General features: G+C 41.0%; 1 protein-coding gene across 13 annotated transcripts in view; it reads right to left on the reverse strand.

Annotated features, from left to right (window-relative positions):
• Positions 1–1,630, reverse strand: part of LOC310664653 (uncharacterized protein) — a gene marked incomplete at its 5' end in the record, with an annotated part of 413,140 nt that extends 411,510 nt beyond the window's left edge. For 2 of the 13 annotated variants that reach the window (XR_014505008.1, XR_014505009.1), the window contains one exon: positions 811–1,606. Coding sequence is in view for 2 of the 13 variants with exons in the window: in XM_083414003.1 (XP_083270129.1) it covers positions 1,272–1,566 (295 nt within the window). Of the gene's footprint in view, positions 1–810 lie in introns of all 13 variants that reach the window. The other 11 variants (XR_014505007.1, XR_014505010.1, XR_014505011.1 and 8 more) reach the window with 11 other exon arrangements.
• Between the last annotated feature and the right edge of the window lie 16,741 nt (positions 1,631–18,371).

Below are 18,371 nucleotides of genomic sequence, written 5' to 3' on the forward strand. Positions count from 1 at the left end.
TTCCACCACTGAGGTTCCTTAAAGCACATAAACATAAAGAGATAAAGGAGCTGCAAAATATGCATGCTCAGAAGTAGTTTGAAGGACTGTAGTTCAGTGGTAAGGCCTCTCTGCCTTGCATGCAGAAGGTCTCAGGTTCAATCCCTAGTGCCAGTCAGACCAGATAATTCTAAGCTATGGTCTGACTCAGGATCAGGCAGATTTGCTACATAACCCAAAAGCGTGGTTGCAGCCAATAATAATAATGATGATTATTATTATTCAATATTCAAAAGAAAAAGAGAGCATTGGGGCAAGTGACAGAAAAACAATAGCAACCCACTATCATTATCTCTTAAATATCTTCCTTTTTCCTATTATTATTATTATTATTATTATTCATTATTATTATTATTATTATTATTATTATTTCATAAGTATCTTCCTATTTCTCTCACTACCTCCAAGATATTTTCTAGCTATGAAATCCTTCCAACACCTTCGCTAGCTAGGCCCAGCAATGGCCTCTTTTTATAATATTTTTTTTTATTTTGACAAAGTAATAAGAATAAATAAATAAGAATAAAAATTAAAATAAGAATAAAAATATTCTTCACACATTTTTATCCTTCTTATTTTTATTCTTAGCAATGGCCTCTTCACTGCTATCCACTATTGAGTTTACCTCAGGATTTGTGAATGCTATACTAACTAACTAACTTAAGTGTTAAGTTGCAGGATTTTATTTTTATTCTTTTAATGAGTGGTCCTTTTGTATTGAACCCTACTGAAATCTTGTACATACGCCAATAAAGCTTTGAGAATACGAACCTGGGAATTTACCTCAGGAGGTTTGCTGCTTCTTCAAAATGGAGGCTTTTCTGCCTGTTCCCTCAGGGATTTACAGACGTTCTCTGCTCCGCTTACTGAGGCATTACCCCCCTCCCCCAATTTCAGCCTCATAAACGCTTTTAAATAAATGAAATGAAACAAAACCAAATGAAACACATGCAGCTGCTTGTTCCCCTCATAGGTTTCCTTTCTTCTGCCAGGAACAACGAAGCCTCAGGAGTCTGGTTAGGGCCGACTGGGTTGCTAGTTTACGGGCCTGATCCTTTCCACCCTCTGTCCCGTTACAGGTATTTTGACTTTGGGCCATTTCAGGTGCGTTTTCAACATGGCCCAAACAGTGGAAGCAGCAACCGCAGGCATGTCCTCTCGGCTCATTTCCTCATGCCCGAACCGCGAGGCAGCAAAGTTGTGAGGCCAGCTGCCATTTCTCACGGACATACCCCGAATGGGCTCCAGCTGCTTTTGATCTGACTGCAGTTTCATTTTTGCCAGCCATGCCAACCCTCCGGGAGAGCAGGGCGAGCACCTTCTGTCAGGTCTGGGGTTTGCAGGAGGAGGACTCTGGCTACCTAATTCCCAGTCAGGTGTTCTCTTCACACAACTAAGCGTCACGTGGAAGGGAAAGCAAGGCCCCGCCTTCTGCCACTCATGCAATGAAGGGGAGGAATCCGTAGCAAGAGCCTGTTCAAGACACACCTGTTTGCCTCCCCTTGAAACCTGTGTGCATACAGACATGCCCCCATGTGGGGAGGGGGCCAAGGCTGTAATTGTGGAGCTAGAAGCTGTGACCCCACCATCCCCTCTCATGTGAGAGCTATAAATAAGTCAAAAATGTGTTGGGTTTTTTTTTTTGTGTGTGTGAGAGAGAGAGAGAGAGAGAGAGAGAGAAGGGAGAGAGAGAGGGAGGGAGGAGAAGAGGAGAAAGAGAGAAGAAAGAAAGGAGAGAGAGAGAGAGAGAGAAGAAGAAGAAGAAGAAGAAGAAGAAGAAGAAGAAGAAGAAGAAGAAGAAGAAGAAGAAGAAGAAGAGAGGCATTTCCAAAGCAGCTAACTTCCTACCAAGAGAGAACTACTGTACAATTGCCACTTTTTATTTTCAAAACTCCTTGCACCCCAGGCAGACTGGAATAATGATGATGTTGTTGCTGCTGCTGCTGTTGCTGTTGTTGTTTGCAACACTTAAAAAAGAAAGAAAAAGTGCTGGCAATATACCATCGATATTTTTCCCCACAGCATGCCCAAAGTATTCTGTCTACCCACCCACCCCCTCCGCCTCTCCACATTATTGTGGAAATGCCAAACGTCTTGCCTGGATATGGGTTTCATAGAGACAAGTACAAGTAAACTGAACTGGTTAGCAGTTGACAAGTACAGAGGAAGCTGCTGGCAAGATGATCACATTTCAACAAGTGTGCAGTTTTATAAAACAAAGATATTTGAGTGAGGTGAAGGTGTTTAGATTCACAGCAAGGTTAAAAGACTGCTCATCTATACAAGATTAAGGCATAGCACTCCGCCCCTCCCCCCAAAAAAGTGCCAGTGTTTTTAAGCGTGTTTGTTACGTTTGCTTTTTATATCCATACTAACGAATGCAAGGTCACCCACATGATACAATCACAATCCCTTTTTTGCTACTCTCTCTGACTGGTGTTCCTGTGTTTTAGTGAGCAGTTAAACCAGTGCAGTGAGACATACTGGAGGTGGGAATTATTGGAGAATCTCCAGTGCTTTCTATAGTCAAACACAGAGCTAGGGAAGAACAAAATTTTGCCAAGGCTCCACACAAAAAACACTGAATGTGGAGCTAATGTTGCAAACTGACAGAATTTTTCAAGCTGCTATGTGAAAATAAAATAAAACTTGTTTGACCAGTGACCTTTCAATACTATGTTTGCCAAAATATGATCCTGACAAATTGACATATATTCCCAATTTTGTCAAAAACAATTTTTGGAGGCTATATCTCTCTCACACAAAGAATCATTAAAAATGTATGTTTCCTCTCCATCTGGTGTACTCAACTGGGGTGTTGTCAATGGGATCAAATCGTAATCTAGACTGGTTGTATATAAATAGTTGTCAATATTTCTGTTTCAAAAACTCTTCATTACACGAGTGTTTAGTTGCGGATACTGCAGGAGTTTCTAAGAAGGGCAACCGAGAGTTGAAACAGTTCTTACAAAATAGTGGCAGGCAGTCATAAAAAGAGGCAGTTCACAATGCAATCCCAATTCCTAAAAGCCATTGCTCCCTGTTTAGTAGGTGATAGACTATCAGAACCTGCAGTGTGACATGGATCTTTGTGGGCAGAACCAGATATCAACAGTATGTGTCTAAAGCATTTAACAAAATATGTTATTTCATGTGTTGAAGCAAAAGATTTCCCTAAAACGTAGCTAGGATGAGGGACCTCCCATTAGGCAGAGTGAGGTAATCGCCTCAGGTGGCAAGTGCTAGGGAGCAGCAATGGTACACACACACACACACACATACATTCATTTTGAGCACCCAAGACATTCACATCTGCTAAGTATCAGTGTTGTGTGTCTTGCAGGCCTGTCAAGAACCCTCTTGAACTAGCCTGCTGCCCTCAGGTATGCTAGAGGTCACTATTCCATTGCCAATACTTAGGCGTGTTTCACCTGCCAGTCCAGTCAGCTTCATAGAATAGAAGGGGACTCCATCTTACCCTTTGCCACAAGCAGCAAAATATATTGGGCCTTCTCCTTCCCATTTTATCATGACAGCAACCCTGTGAAGTAGGTTAGGCTGAGAGACAGTGACTGGCCCAAGTGCACTTCCTGGCCAAGTGAGGATCTGAACCTTGATCCTAGGTCCAACATTCTAACAACTACTCTGGATCTCATTAACTTACAGTATGCAATCCCTGTGTTCATAGAATTGTTGCCCAACAGTCCTGAAAAATCATGTGTTCCCATGTCTTCTCCCAAACAAACCATTTAAAATTAACTCCTTTTGTATGATGAGACTCCACCAGTACCTTTTAGAAAATGTCCAAGGACATAATAACACAATGGTCTGGTTTGCATATCATGGTTAGCCAAACTATGGCATATTGGGGACCACGCAAATGTGCAGGCTCCCAAAGAGGAGTCAACAGCCACTTTCTTCCCACTGCACCACACTGAGCTTAGCCAAGGTTTGAAGTAGGCTGGATCTAGATACATTCAAAAAGCGTTTCAGGAAAACATGTTCAAAAAGGGAAATCACGTTGGCAAAAGACAGGAGTGCACAGCGCCATCTGGTGTCACAGTGTTATAATGCATATAAAGCGCTTTTTCTTTACAAATGTAGCAGAGTCCTAAGTGTGTTAAGTGCTCTCCTCACTAATAACGACCTGTAGCAGAGAACCTACAGTATGCCCAAAGTCTGCCTTACTATGACATGCAAACCAGGCAAATACAATGTTTGCACTATTGACTATATCTATCATCTATCTATCTATTCTGAGCTCTTAGTGGAAAGTTGTATTTGCTTGCTATTTTTGACAGACAGTTCTTGATATATTGCCACACTGATATTCTTCTTAAACAGCTTCTGGCACTTGCCATAAGCTATATAAATCTGTCTGCACCTCTATTATTCTACACCTCTATTAGCTACAGTGCTGAAAATGACAAAGCATAGGATTCCCACCTTTTTCTGGCCTGCTCCTATGCAGAAGAGCATAAGAAGAGGCTGGTGGCTCAGTCCAAGGGCCCATCTAGTCCAGCATTCTGTTCTTAGGGTGGCCAACCAAATGCCTGTGGGAAGACAAGAAACTGGACATAAAGCACAACAACACGCTAACACTCTTGAACTCCAGCAACTGGGTTTTTTTCCATTTTATCTCCATGCTGGGAGACGTTTCTACTGATAAATTTCTGCATACCATATTGCCAAGACAGCAGGAAGAAGAAGAAGAAGAAGACGAAGGTGGCAGCCATAGACAAAAAAGCAAAGAAAAGAAAACGCCCACTTGCAATTCTAGTTGTAAAATTTGTGGGCTTTTGTTAAATTATCTGTTGATGTTTTGCTACAGTTTTTGGATACATTTTATTGATGCATTGCAAGTCTCTGCTTTACAAGTCAATTTAGTGAATAAATATGAAATAGAATAAAATGCTTTTTATTCCTCCCCCCCTCCAATACGGTTATAATTATGTAGGAATTAAGCCAGTAAAAATGTAGATTGAACCTTGGCTTAATTGGTTTATGTTTAAAGATTCTTTGATCAGCGATAACAGAAATATATATTAACATGTTGCATTTTAAAGTGATGCTGCCTTTCATTAATCAAGTGTCTGTATGGTTGATTAATTTGAACAAGGTTTAAATTGCTATGAAAATTTATCATTCATAGCCATGATCTCCATTTACATATATGTTAATTATGGTAAATGTAATCTTTTTCTGAATCCTCTGGGCTGAATACTAAAAAGACATCGTGATCACAGGAAGGGACTACTTTTCGATTACAAAGTAAAATTTTGCTACCATTGAGTAAAGTCTGTTTCTCTTGTCAGAGATGGACTGGCACACAAAAACATTTCATGCTGAAGGCAAATTCAAATTTCAAGTGATATTTTTAAAGTCAATATCTATAGTATTCCTGAGTTTTAAAATAAAAACGCCTGCCCTCTGACTGCTAAAGATGACCTGATGAAAATATATATATATATTTTCCTTCCAACACTGAGCTCCTTTCCCCCACCCCCCTTCATTTTAGCGGCTTAATTAGTAAACACATGATGTTTTCTCTGTCTGTTTCTCTCTTTTAAGAAGACAGAAGTTAGCAAATCTGAAAACGTCTGTAATACAATTAAAATTAATTACATTGCAGGAGATAGACACCCCTGAGGTTTATAGCCTCTTAAGCTGTATTAGAAAAAACATATCTCTGAGCAATGAAGATACAATAGCAATGAAGAGACAATATTGGATGTATTGCTGTGGTTAAATGCAAATAAATATATTTCACTCTGCTCATTTAAAACCCCTTTAGAGACCATTAAAATGTATTTGTTGGCTGCAAAAGATGAGTAAAATGTAGGAAACTGTCCTGTCAAAGAATTTTAACAAAGCTTAAAGACAGAATGTATTTGCTAGAAAGGCTTTGCCATCTATAACACAGAAAGAAGAGAGAAGGAAATCAGGACTTCAGGCCTATGGAATTCAACTTGAATAAAATAATGGAAGAAGCAGGTAAGCTCCACCCCACATAATCGATCATAAGATGCGGTGCAAACACACACCATTTGACTGGCAGTGCCCATCAACTTTGGAAGGCGGCCCCCTCAAATATTTTAGGGGAGGTTCCTCTAGAAGTTGGCTCCTATGATACGGCAAATGTCAAGATCAAAGTGTGGAGCCCAAGCTGGAGTCTAGGAAATTTTTCATCTTCATTTATGGAAAAATCAAAATGTTCAATGGATGTGCATAAAAAAAGAGTATGTTTGTGTCCAGATTTTATATGATTTGATTTCAAAATATATGTAGTAATGGAGCTTGAAAATTTAGGTCTTCTAAACTGAAACTCTCCTTGCCCACTCTCCCCTTCCTGCTGCCTGAGATTTTTGGAGGCAGGCTATAATATTTGGGTCATGCTGAAAAGTCCTTGAATAATTCACATGTTCCACAAATAAGGCTTGCACTGGCAATTTTGTGCTTGAGCCTTGGCTACGTGAACGTATATTTCATGGCAAGGCAAGAAGCCAATAAATATTCAGAATTCCAGACCCCCCCCCCAAAAAAAATGCAGGCATATTTAGTAACTTTATGCAATCTTCTTGGATGCCCAGGTTTAGATTTCCATGAAATATTTGCTCCAAGATTCTATTGCATGGTTCATTTTGGTAAGTGATTTAAGCCACCTAGTCCAAAGTTAAAATGAGGAGTTAAAATCCTCCTTAGTAATTTACCCCACTTTGCAACTACTGTTAGAGTTATTCAGCATAATAGTATATTAAGCCTGACTTTTTCTTTGGAAGTACACAAAACTTTCTTTTCTGCATTGGCTTTTGGGGTTTAAGATTAAATGGGCAAATGGAGATAGTTGAATGAGAGAGTTTTGCTGCCCAATATCATTGGGATAGGGTAGGCCATACATATAAGTCAATAGATTACAGGGGTCAGCAAAATTTTCAGCAGGGGGCCGGTCCACTATCTCTCAGACCTTGTGGGGGGCCAGGCTATATTTTGGGGTGGGGGGAAATGAATGAATTCCTATGCCCCACAAATAACCCAGAGTGCATTTTAAATAAAAGGACACACGCTGATTCCTGGACCGTCCGCAGGCCGGATTTAGAAGGTGATTGGGCCGTATCCGGCCCCCGGGCCTTAGTTTGCCTACCCATGGATTAGATTGCTGCTGCCACTAAACATATTGGGCAGGATTCACCTAATGTGTCAGTGGAAACTCTGGAGAAAGGCTTCTGTTTGCATAATGGGGTTTTCCACCTCTCCTCCCCCTGCATACCCCACACCCTTGAAATTGACTGTGGAGAAGTCACGAGAACCCCCAGAAATGCATACGATGGGAGAGGCAGAGAGATTGTTCCATCTGGCAACCTCATATGCTTGCGCAAATACTACATAACATGATGTTGGATTCCGCCCATTTAATTATTTGCCAAAATACGTACGGCATCAGAATCTCCTCCTCCTACATGCAATCTCTTATCCCAACTGACCAGGAATAATAATTGTTCACTAACCATACACGTAATGATGATCTTGTAATGCCTATGCTGGTTTCCTCTTTGCTTCTTGGGTCAGTTTAGAAGGTTGACGTTAACTTTTGAAGCCCTAACTTGGCCTACAACCAAGTTCCTTCAAGTTCCTTAACTCAAAGACCATCTCCTCCTATATGGGCCCACTCCAGCCTTAAGGCAGGAACCACTCTCCATCCAGTCACCATGAAATTGCACTAAGCGTGAGTACAAAAATAGGGCTTTTTTCCAGTGATGGGACCCAAAATGGAATGTTCTTCCCACAGAAAATTTGTTAGGCTTCCTCTCTCCATGCCTTTAGGCAGAGTTTCAAGATACATTCATTCAGACAGGCTCAAGTTTTTTAAGATTTGTGCTCTACCGTTTTGTTAAATTGTGCTGCTGAGTTTTAATTTTAGGTTCATCTTTAATACCTTAAACGTTAGTTTTTAACTGTCTGTTAGTGTTGGTGCTTGAGCTCATTGCAGAAAGGCGTGTTATAAATGAAATGAATTTAGCTTGAATGCAGGAAGGCAGGATTCCTCATATCTTTGAAATATACATTGTACAGCAGTTAGTGAGTTTAAATGGATGCTTAATAACTTGCTTTTTTGTACAGTGCCTAGCACAGGAAAGGCCAGCTGTGCTGACAAGCATAGACTGGTATTAATGCATATTGGGAGAGTACACAGGAACATAACACACCTACATCCTGGTTCACTTATTTCATCCCCGTTAAAAATGTATTTGTTCACCCAAGCATTTTCAGAGTTTCAGTGCTGGCCATGCTTATTATTGGTCGCTGAGAAAGTGAGAGGCTATCTTTCATGTTCTTTTATTATGTTTCTATCACATATTGTATAACATATATTTATTTAAGTGATATAATTTTTTTATGTCCCACTGCTTTCCCAAAGGGAACCCAGGGCTGCAAACAACAGGTGACAAAACAATAAAGAGCATCTCAAAAACAATTCCAATGCAGATACAGACTGGAAAAGCTCTCCAAGTCATTATTATCATAATTGATCATCTTATTTTGAATGTGGAACACTTTCTGTAGCCAGGCACCAAGTTTGTCTTTCTGTGCAATATTCTGGTTATTCTAATCTTATCATGCTTTAATTTTTTTTTTGGGGGGGGGCAATTTCTCCCCTAGCATTTTAGAAATGTATTTAAAAGTCTGTTTCAAGGGACAAGTTATTGGTGTTTGTGGTTATGTCTTCTTCTTCCTCCTCCTCCTCCTCCTCCTCCTCTTCTTCTTCGTCTTCTTAAAAAAAAAGGTTCACCGCATTTGGATAATTTCTGCTTAAATTGTTAATATTTACATAATGTATTCACTGCAAAAGCAGACTCATTTCTTAGTCACAACTTAATGCAATTAAAATGTCGTTCTAGAAACCTTTGCAAGCATAGCACCTTTCATTACCTGACAAGACTCTTTTCAAAGATACTTATTTTGCAATTTTCTTTCCTACAGTTTTGTAGTTAGTCATTTGGCGCACTTACACTGAGTGAATATGATGAATTTTTCCACTGTAATCAAAAGGTTACTCATGTGTGTCAAGATGAAGGAAGTATTTACAGGATTGCGGCCATATTTGGAAGCAGCACAAATTCATATGTTTCTATGTGTGGGCGAGCCTTCTTTTTAAAAAGTAAAATAAAATGCATAATGTTTTTACCTTGATTTCAGTGGGACTAGGGCATGAGTAAACTTTCAATGGCTTTTTAAGATGATCTGCTGTTGTAGGGAAATTACAAAAAAATACAAAAGAAATATGAGCAAATGGAAGACAAGCAAAGGTTGAAAAGAGATCTCCATGTTAAGAGTGTTCATGCCAAGATGCAGGCAGTGCTGATTGTATTTTTTGGCTTGATTTTACAGTCTCTAATGTGGACTATCATTTTTGTTAAAAGAAAACCCCAGGACGATTTAAGTCTTTGTATGAAACTATCACCCTTGTGTTTACCTAAGTCATGCCATTTTCTGATTCATTTTTTTCTCCCCTAGTGTAAAGGTTTCCCCGTCTTCTTTGTAAGTAAATATGATGCATTTAAAGACGCAAGTGACTGGGGCAATTTTGTGACAGTTTTTGTCTGCTGAAGAGAGCTACTCTCAGATTATTATCTGTCTCAAGAGCTGAAAGGACATGAGAGAGTGCTTTTACAAAACTACCTTCATCTCTTGGGCCTTAATAAGAGCAACAGAGAGCAAGAAAAAGAAAGAAAAAAGAAAAGAACAAGTGGTTATAGTAACGATGACTGATCTTGGTGCTCAAATCTTAGTGAAGTGCAATGCAGGTCTATTTGTCTGTCAGTCTGTCTATCTAATCTAATCTAACAACCAATTAGATCATAATCACAGAAGACCAGAGTTATCCTTGTGCCAGGCATCTGGAAATGTTTGTTTTGAATTGCACAATTGGTTTTCAAGACAACTTCAGTGCTTTTGAGGTTGCTTTGACTGAAGGTGTCGTGCATTTTATGTTTGTGTACCACTTACAAATACTCGCACCCAAAAAATTCTGCCAATCAAACTGACAGAACCTCCAACACACTTCAGCCATCATCTCACCCCCTCCCTGAGGAAACAACTCACAACCACCAAAGGAGGAGCATCTCATTCTGATTTGTTTAGGGTGGATAGATCTATGGAAAAATGAACAATTTAAACAGCATGATGAATTGCCAAGGATAATACTCTCCCTGCTGCCTATATATATTGTAAATATGAATATGAGATACATCTACTTTTTGTGTACTTCTGGCCTAACAGCTAAAGAAGGAACTTACCCATCTCTTCCATTGTGAATATGGGTTGATGCAAGAGATGATTGACATGTATTAATTGCCAATCAGAGGAAGAACTTCTCTATCATCCCCAAACACAATACTTTTCTTTCTTTTCTTTTTAAAATTTTTTAAATATTTTATTATTAAAATAATTCAACATTAATACATATATATTACGAATATACAAACAAACATACATTTCAAACTATCCTTAAAAATATTCATACTTTTCAGTGAGTAAGTTCACAGATCCTCCTGCCAGTCATAAAGTGAGCAGGTATCCAAGTGATGTACATGGATGCATGAACTAGCCCTGAGATGTATTTCTTCATAGGGGAGGAATAAGGATTTCACTTTTGGGTGTCCCACCAGAAAGATGAAAAATGAAGGAGACATGTATTATGGTTGCTGCAATTGTGAAATGTTTGAGGTCACCTTGATTAGTACAGTAATGGATAGCCTGGCTATGTGAGAAGGTGCATATTTTCTCATGGTATATTGTATTGGTATATAGGAGGCTGGTTTGGGCTTGCTAACTCCATTTTCTCAATTTAAGGCAGATTGGGGTTGTTTATATGAAGATGGCAATCATGACATGGCCAAAGCAGTGGCCTTGTTCACTATCGGTGCCTCCCTTTACAGCTCAGTTAATTCTATCTTTACTTTTTGATTTTTTGGAGGGTGCTGGAGTTGCAGCTGTTAAGTGTAGCTGCAAGATGTTTGAAAGTAGTGGCATGCAGGAGGGGGATTTTCCTGGTTCTTGTATCAAGCAGAAATATTCCTCTGGCCAAGTGCAAAGGGCATTCCTGAAATGGAGATTAGTTACAGTTAGAGTGCTATTGCAATGGAGGATCAATTCAGTTATGACCAAGCAGCCACGTAGCTGCTGTACCACTGCACACTTATAAAACACTCTCCACTAGGAAGCTGGAGATGAACTAATGCTACAAATTGGTGTTTCCCAACAGTTGCAGGCTGAACCTTGGTTTCTGTCTTGCACCTATCTGATCCAAACCGTGTTTCACTCTTGTGTTTTAATCCTTTGTCTCCTATGAATTCTGTGGGCAAGAACTGTGTATAATGCTCATGTTCCGAAAGCATCCAAGGAGGGCAGGTCTCAATTTAGCATGCCACAGACTCTAGCCCATGAGGGCCGGACCATCTCAACGCCTCCCTTTCTCAGTGAAGAGTGGTGGGATTTTACACAAGGCTTATGATTAAACCGGTTGGTTCTGAATAACAGCATGGCACCTTGTCGGTATTTCATCTTTTGTTGTTGCTTTTATCTGCATCCTAAATATTAAAGAGGTCTGTCCGTGCTTAAATTGCATTCAAATCCACAAGCCCACTTTACATATTTTCTCTTCTAGGACATCTGTACTAGCATACTCTCACTTTCTACTCCCCTAACCTCTTTCTTCTCAGCTGCTCTATGTTTTTACATCTCTCAAGAGGGGTTAATACTTTACAGCTGCATCCTGCTTGCCAAGAGTCTCACATGTGCAAATTATTAATCTTTTCTATTGCTACAGTAACTCCCAAGGCTTTAAACACCCCCTACCTAAAGCTGGCCCCTTTCCAAGAAAACTTTCCCTTTTCTTTCTCCAAGAGATAATCTGGCCTCCTACCGAGCTGACATTGTTTGTTTACACAATTGCTGAGGTATAGTCCCCCCCCTTCCCAAGTAAAAATTTGCAAACTTGAATCTAATTTCGTAATACAAACTCAAACACCTCTCTCTCTCTATATATATATCTGGTGTTGAAAAAGTGTTGCCTAATTTTGTCTTGAAACAACATTGTAAAATAAATATTTCTGGCACTGCAGCTGATGTGCTGAAATCAGTGGTGGCACGGAAGATCTCCAGGCAAAATCCTAGACTTTTACCATTTCTGTTACATCCAGACAACAACTTCTCATGATGAATGTATTTTGTCTAAGCCTTGCTAATACCCTATGCAAACATGCCCCACTCAAGGCTATTTTCCAGAAATTTATAGTATTTTGTTGAATGATTCTGGATTCTGAGGATGGAACCACATGTTACTATAAGCAATGGGATACCATTCTCCCCTTCCCAGGGCTGACACTGCCATGAAGCATTGTGAGGCAAAAGTGTTAGGCAGTTGTGAAAGGACAACACAATGTTGGTTACTTAATTTCTCGTTATTGCATCTTATTGCCAGGAAGGGGGTGAGGTGCCTATGTGTTTCTCTGTCTCATGTGCCAAAAAACCATAGCTGGCCTGGGTTCTAAACATCTTTGATTTGGGCAGGGGAGTCGACCATTTGCTGCCCAGGCAGCAATAACGTCTTGGACTAACTCCGCCTCCTCTATAACTTGTTCCCATGCCCGGATGACATCACACTGTGCATTTCTTATCACTGCCAACCAATGAATGGAGAAATGCACTGAAACACAGAATATGTTTCCAGGCTCAGTTCATTCATTTTAACCTCTTCAAAGGAGGCATTTTTAAAAAGGTAGAAGGACTGAGCTGGGTTCCTTCCTTGGAATGCAGAACGTATTGCCCTGAATGCCTTGCAGGAAGTTTAGAAATAGATATAGATATATTAGAGAGAGAGCATTCAATCTGCAGTCTAAATTGAAACAGTCTTGGAATATAGTTTCTGGGCAATGTTTGCACACACACGAATGAAGATGTGGGGCTCGCCAAATGAGTTCAATCAGGACCAGCCCCACCATTAGGCAGAGTGAGACAACTACCTTAGGCTGCAGATGGTGCCAGATCTCCAGCTGCTCCTTTCTGTCCAAGGACAGAGCTGTGTGTGATATGCAACCTGCTTTGATCCCCCTAAACTAGCCTCTTGGTGAGGTGGTGGGTACTGTCCCATGGCCAGCATCAACGTTAGATTCAACTACCATCCAGATAACCCTTTCTATACAAAATGGGATGGGTCTTCTTCAACTTGGGCAGCAAAATGTCTTGGGTCATCCCTGCGTTAAGAACATAAGAAGAATCCTGCTGGATCAGGCCAAAGGCCTATCTAGTCCAGCCTATCTAGATTTCTACAGTGGCCAAGCAGATATATCTGTGAAACTCACAACAGTCTTGTTTCCCCGTGGTCCCCTAGTGACCAGTATTCACAAACACATAATCTTTGATCCTGGAGATAGTATACAACAACAAGAATAACAACAATGGCAAAAACAACAACAATAAATTTATTATTTATACTGCGTCCATCTGGCTGAGTTTCCCCAGCCGCTCTGGGTGGCTTACAGCATATATAAGAACATAGTGAAATGTCAAACATGAAAAACTTCCTGCTACTGGGCTGCCTTCAGATGTCTTCTAAAAGGTATGTAGTTCTTTATCTCCTTGACATCTGATGGGAGGGCGTTCCACAGGGTGGGCACCACTGCTGAGAAAGCCCTCTGCCTGGTTCCCTGTAACTTCACTTCTCGCAATGAGGGAACCAGCAGAAGACCCTTGGAGGAGGACCTCACTGTCTGGGCTGAACGATGGGGATGGAGACACTCCTCCAGGTATACTGAGACGAGGCCGTTTATATGGCCATCCAGACTAGTCACTGTTGACAGCCTTATTTCTTCATGGATTTGTCTAATCCCCCTTTACAGTCATCTAAGCTAGTGATCATCACCACATCCAACGCATTTCATCCCTTAATTATGCACTGTGTTCCCTCCTGTCTGCTTTCTCCACACCACACATATTTTTACAAATTTACCATACTTGTCTTTCCCCCCAAACTACCCCCCTCAAAATGAAGCAGAATTTCCTGCTTGGTACTAATTTATTCTTCTCAAATAGTGGTACTCTTTTTAAAACAAACAAACCAACTTTTATTGAAAAGTTTTCGCACAAACACAAAACCCAGATTAAGTTTCCATCGTAAGAGACACAGACAACTTTGCTGCAATGCAAACCTGTGTTGTAAGCAAAAGCGGCCACAAACAGACAACAGAAGAGATCAAAAAGAAAGAAGATTCTGGGTACCATGTCCCTTGCTGCAACACTGGAGAGAAGAAGTTCAAAGATGCTGTTCCAAGGCTGAAACCACAGCAGTGGTCTGAGGAAGCCTCATAGTCGTGCCAGGCCCGACTCCAACATGCCCCCCCCACCTCAACATAAGGCTGTTTTCCACCTGTAAGGCCTCACAACCAGCATGCAGACAGAACTGGAGTACATGTCCTTTATCCCCATCAAAAGATGTTGCGTATGTAGAACTTCAGCTTTCCCCTTCCCAGTTTTGATGTCTGTAGCACTTAAATCTGTGTCACAAGGGTGGAGAGGGTGAAACAAGAACAAAGTATAGCTTTGGAAAAGAAATACTGTTTGTGTGATGGGGACGCAGGTTTCCTTGGAGATGGTCCAGAATATAAAGCTGGTGCAGTTTTCTGTGCCAGGTTGTGATCTGGGGTAGCCTGGAGGGATGGTGTACCACCAATTCTGAGGGCTCTGCATTCCTTGGCTGTGAGTCACTGTGGCTGATTCTATGAGGATATAAAGCCTTAAATCACCCTGGACTCACTGTATGGCCCAAAGTCAGCTAGGCACTACATACAAAAGCACTACATACAAAAAATAAATCCCTATGATATGATGATGATGATTCATTACCCACCCTTTACCTAAGGTCCTGGGGTAGGTTACATTATTAAAACACTATATTAAAAGCAGTCTACAACAATTTACAGTAACAAAAATTAGGTGGGTTCTAAAAAATATACACTTCAAGTGCTAGGAGGGCATTGAGAGGACATTTCCTGTAGTGGATTCCCAACTCCTAGAATCATAGAATCATAGAGTTGGAAGAGACCACAAGGGCCATCGAGTCCAACCCCCTGCCAAGCAGGAAACACCATCAGAGCACTCCTATAGAATCATAGAATCATAGAGTTGGAAGAGAGTTGTCATAGAGTTGTTATTAAGTTGTCATAGAGTTGATATTAGAGTTGTCATAGAGTTGATATTATTAAGAAAGCACTACATACAAAAAATAAATTTAAAAAATCACCAGGTTTTTACTCTTCTGCTTTGCTGTAGTTTATGGAATTTTATATACACACACACACATATATACACACATATACACAAGCCTACACATGTCCACTGTTGTAAGCCACCTTGGGATCCATATCAGAGGAATGTCTAGCTAACTGGTGTCTATCTCATAAATAACACCAGGTTTCCCTGTGGCCTGATGCAAACGGCTGGTTGTGCCCAGTGACAGGCAGATTCTCACCTCTTCCCGTGTCACTCTGCCAGGAAAGGCCGCTGCTCCTCCCTACGTAGCATTTTGGAGGATGTGAAATAATCCTTGCCTTGTGTTTTACCCTTCCCTTTGGGTACCTGCTCCAGCGAATGACCCCCATCTTACTCTGTGCATTTGAGATTCAAAACTGGCTGCTAACTACTGTGCCTGCATTTCTGACCCTGACTGGTGGGAATTGAACTAAAGTCTCTCAAGTGCTGTAGGATCTAATTAAAATGCATCTTATTCCAGGAAAGACTCATTACCTTTTTTTGATATTTATATAAGGGGATGTCTGCCATAATGGTTAGTAACGATGAATAAAAGTTTCATTGGTGTGGGGAGGTGTGTGTGTGGAGGGGAGAATAAGGCTCTTATTTAGATATGGATTTTTAGCATTATGAAAAAGTGCAAAAGATGATTATATTAATGAGCTCTGCATAGGTATGTGGAGCTTCTACTACTGCTTTTTTCTGTATTCCATCTAGCAAGGTAGCTCAAATCTCATTTCCCTCTATCTCCTGAAACAAATCAAAACATAGCCAAAACAAAGAAATACCCAACCGCAGGAGAAGTTCAGAAGGACCAGGCTACATCTGTGGGCACCATCAACCTCTCTTGTAAGCAAATTGGGCAACATGCACTGTTTTGGGCAGAACTAGGCTAGACCACCTATGGTCAAGAAATCTGTCTGTGACTTCTATTCCTCTTGAAGTGGAATGGGCAGCAATTTGTCACCCAGTTCACCACTTTCTATGCAGTGATGCTCAGCAGAACACTTCCTGGAAGAAGGGGCCATTTCCTCTTGCTTCGCTGGAGAACCTCAAGAGCACCAGCAACATTAGAGAAGTGGGGAGAGGCTTCAGCATCACATCTAACTGGCATGCCCCAATGCCAAGGGTCCATTTAATTGTTCTGTATCATACACACTCATAGCAAACTCAGTTCTCTCAGTGTGGATCCTTATGTAGCCACTAAGCATACCCAGTCTTTATTTTGGACAGAAACACCCATTAAGGTTGGGTTGTTGTTGTTGTTTTGGTACTACTGCAAGATGGCATGCTATGCTTTCAACTTCCAGAGCCACTTGTAAGGTCCATACCATACAATGACTGCCAGTGTTATAGAATGTACTAAATGCCACCTTCTCTCTTTGGATTGGCACCTATTATCGGAGCTTTTCAGGAGAAAATGTATCTCCCATTCCTGTAATAGATGCCTTAAGTCTTCAGTGTCATCCATGTCGCACCTTTGGCCAGCCACTAAATTTCCCCCCAAAGCCCCATCTTCTGCACGAAGGGTTCTGTTCATGAATAATACCTCATTTGCACTTGAATTTCACATAGGTTAAATGGAACACGGCACAATGCTGTGAAATTTGAACAAATTTGATACCCTTGAATACAGATTGCTGGTAATGCAATAGCCACTTTGCAGCGCCTATTAAAGACGTGTAGAAATCAAAGCGGGGAGGAAATAATAAAAATCCTTCCGGGCTGGGCTAAGGCATAAGGAATTTAAGCAGGCTTTTAAAGAAGTATGAGAGATGTGGGTTTAACTAGGCTTCAGTCCTTCTTTTAATTTGAGTGCTTGCTGCTTTGTGTCAAACTGAAGTTCTACCAGAGTTGTATTCTGCCACCCACTCCTTCATTTGTCCTCTCTGGCTACCATTGCCTGAAGTAAGTTTATTGAGCTTTCTCAAGAAACAGAGTATAGTCAATGAAATATTTGCACAACCTATTTAGCCTTTATGTATCCATGCAAACCTGCAAAAGTCCTCCCCCAAAGATCTGTGGAAACTGCATTAACGTGACGCTAAGGTGCTGAAATTTGATTCTGCTACTGGCTTTTTCCCCTAGGTCTTCAGTCAAAATAAGAAAACAGTGTCCAGAGTGAAGAATCTTTGGTTAGCTGGTGACAGCAGCTGTTTCTGATCTGCTCGTGGCAGTCTACCTCACTTGTAATTTCTCACAAAGGTAGTGGGATAACATGCTGTAGCATTCTTACAGCTGAAGGCCCAGTGTACAGATGATGCATAGCACAGCACTTCAAGTTGTGTGCATCTTTTTGCAACTGCAAATAGCAGTGAGTGGGATTCGGGATCTTAGGGGTTAGAAAGGGGAGTTTAATGTATTCTCTCCCTGCTGTGCTTCTGATGAAACTCAGTGCACCATCACAGAAGAGGCGCTCTCTTTCACGCAAGCACAACAAACTTCAGCAACTGATGGCACATGGAGAAGGGCCTTAAGTTGAAAATATTAACGTTCAGGTAATTTTTAAATGCACTGTTGAACTATGTCAAAATTTGATGTCAAGCACTGAATGCAACTTACAGTTCAAGAATATTCTGAACAGGGGCTGGCCTGCCCATGAGGTAGAGTGAAGCACTCTGCCTCGAGCAGCAGAATCCCATGGGGCAGTGCTCCCATGGGACAACATGGCTGCAGTTTCAGCTTCTGGCGAGACGTTGTTGGAAGCTGCCACACAACCCCGGTAAGCGAGAATTTGGCACTGTGGCGGCAGTGGCGGCAGCTTCCCATTTCGCCAGAGGGGGTGAGACAGGCTGGGCCACCTCCTGCATCTGAAGACAACAGAAGGACAACAAAGATCAGGGAAGCAGCTTGCAATTTGTATTTGATATTTGAAAGACATAGAAAAATAGGAAGCTGCCTTATATCAAATCAGACCATTGGTCCATTTAGTTCAATATTGTATACACGGACTGCCTGCAACTGTCCAGGGTTGAAGTTTTATTCTGTTTTTAATGTTCTGTTGAAAGCTGCCCAGAGTGGCTGGG

This window comes from Podarcis tiliguerta (assembly GCF_965153285.1).
Source record: "Podarcis tiliguerta genome assembly, chromosome: 1".
In the NCBI taxonomy this organism is placed as follows: Eukaryota; Metazoa; Chordata; class Lepidosauria; order Squamata; family Lacertidae; genus Podarcis; species Podarcis tiliguerta.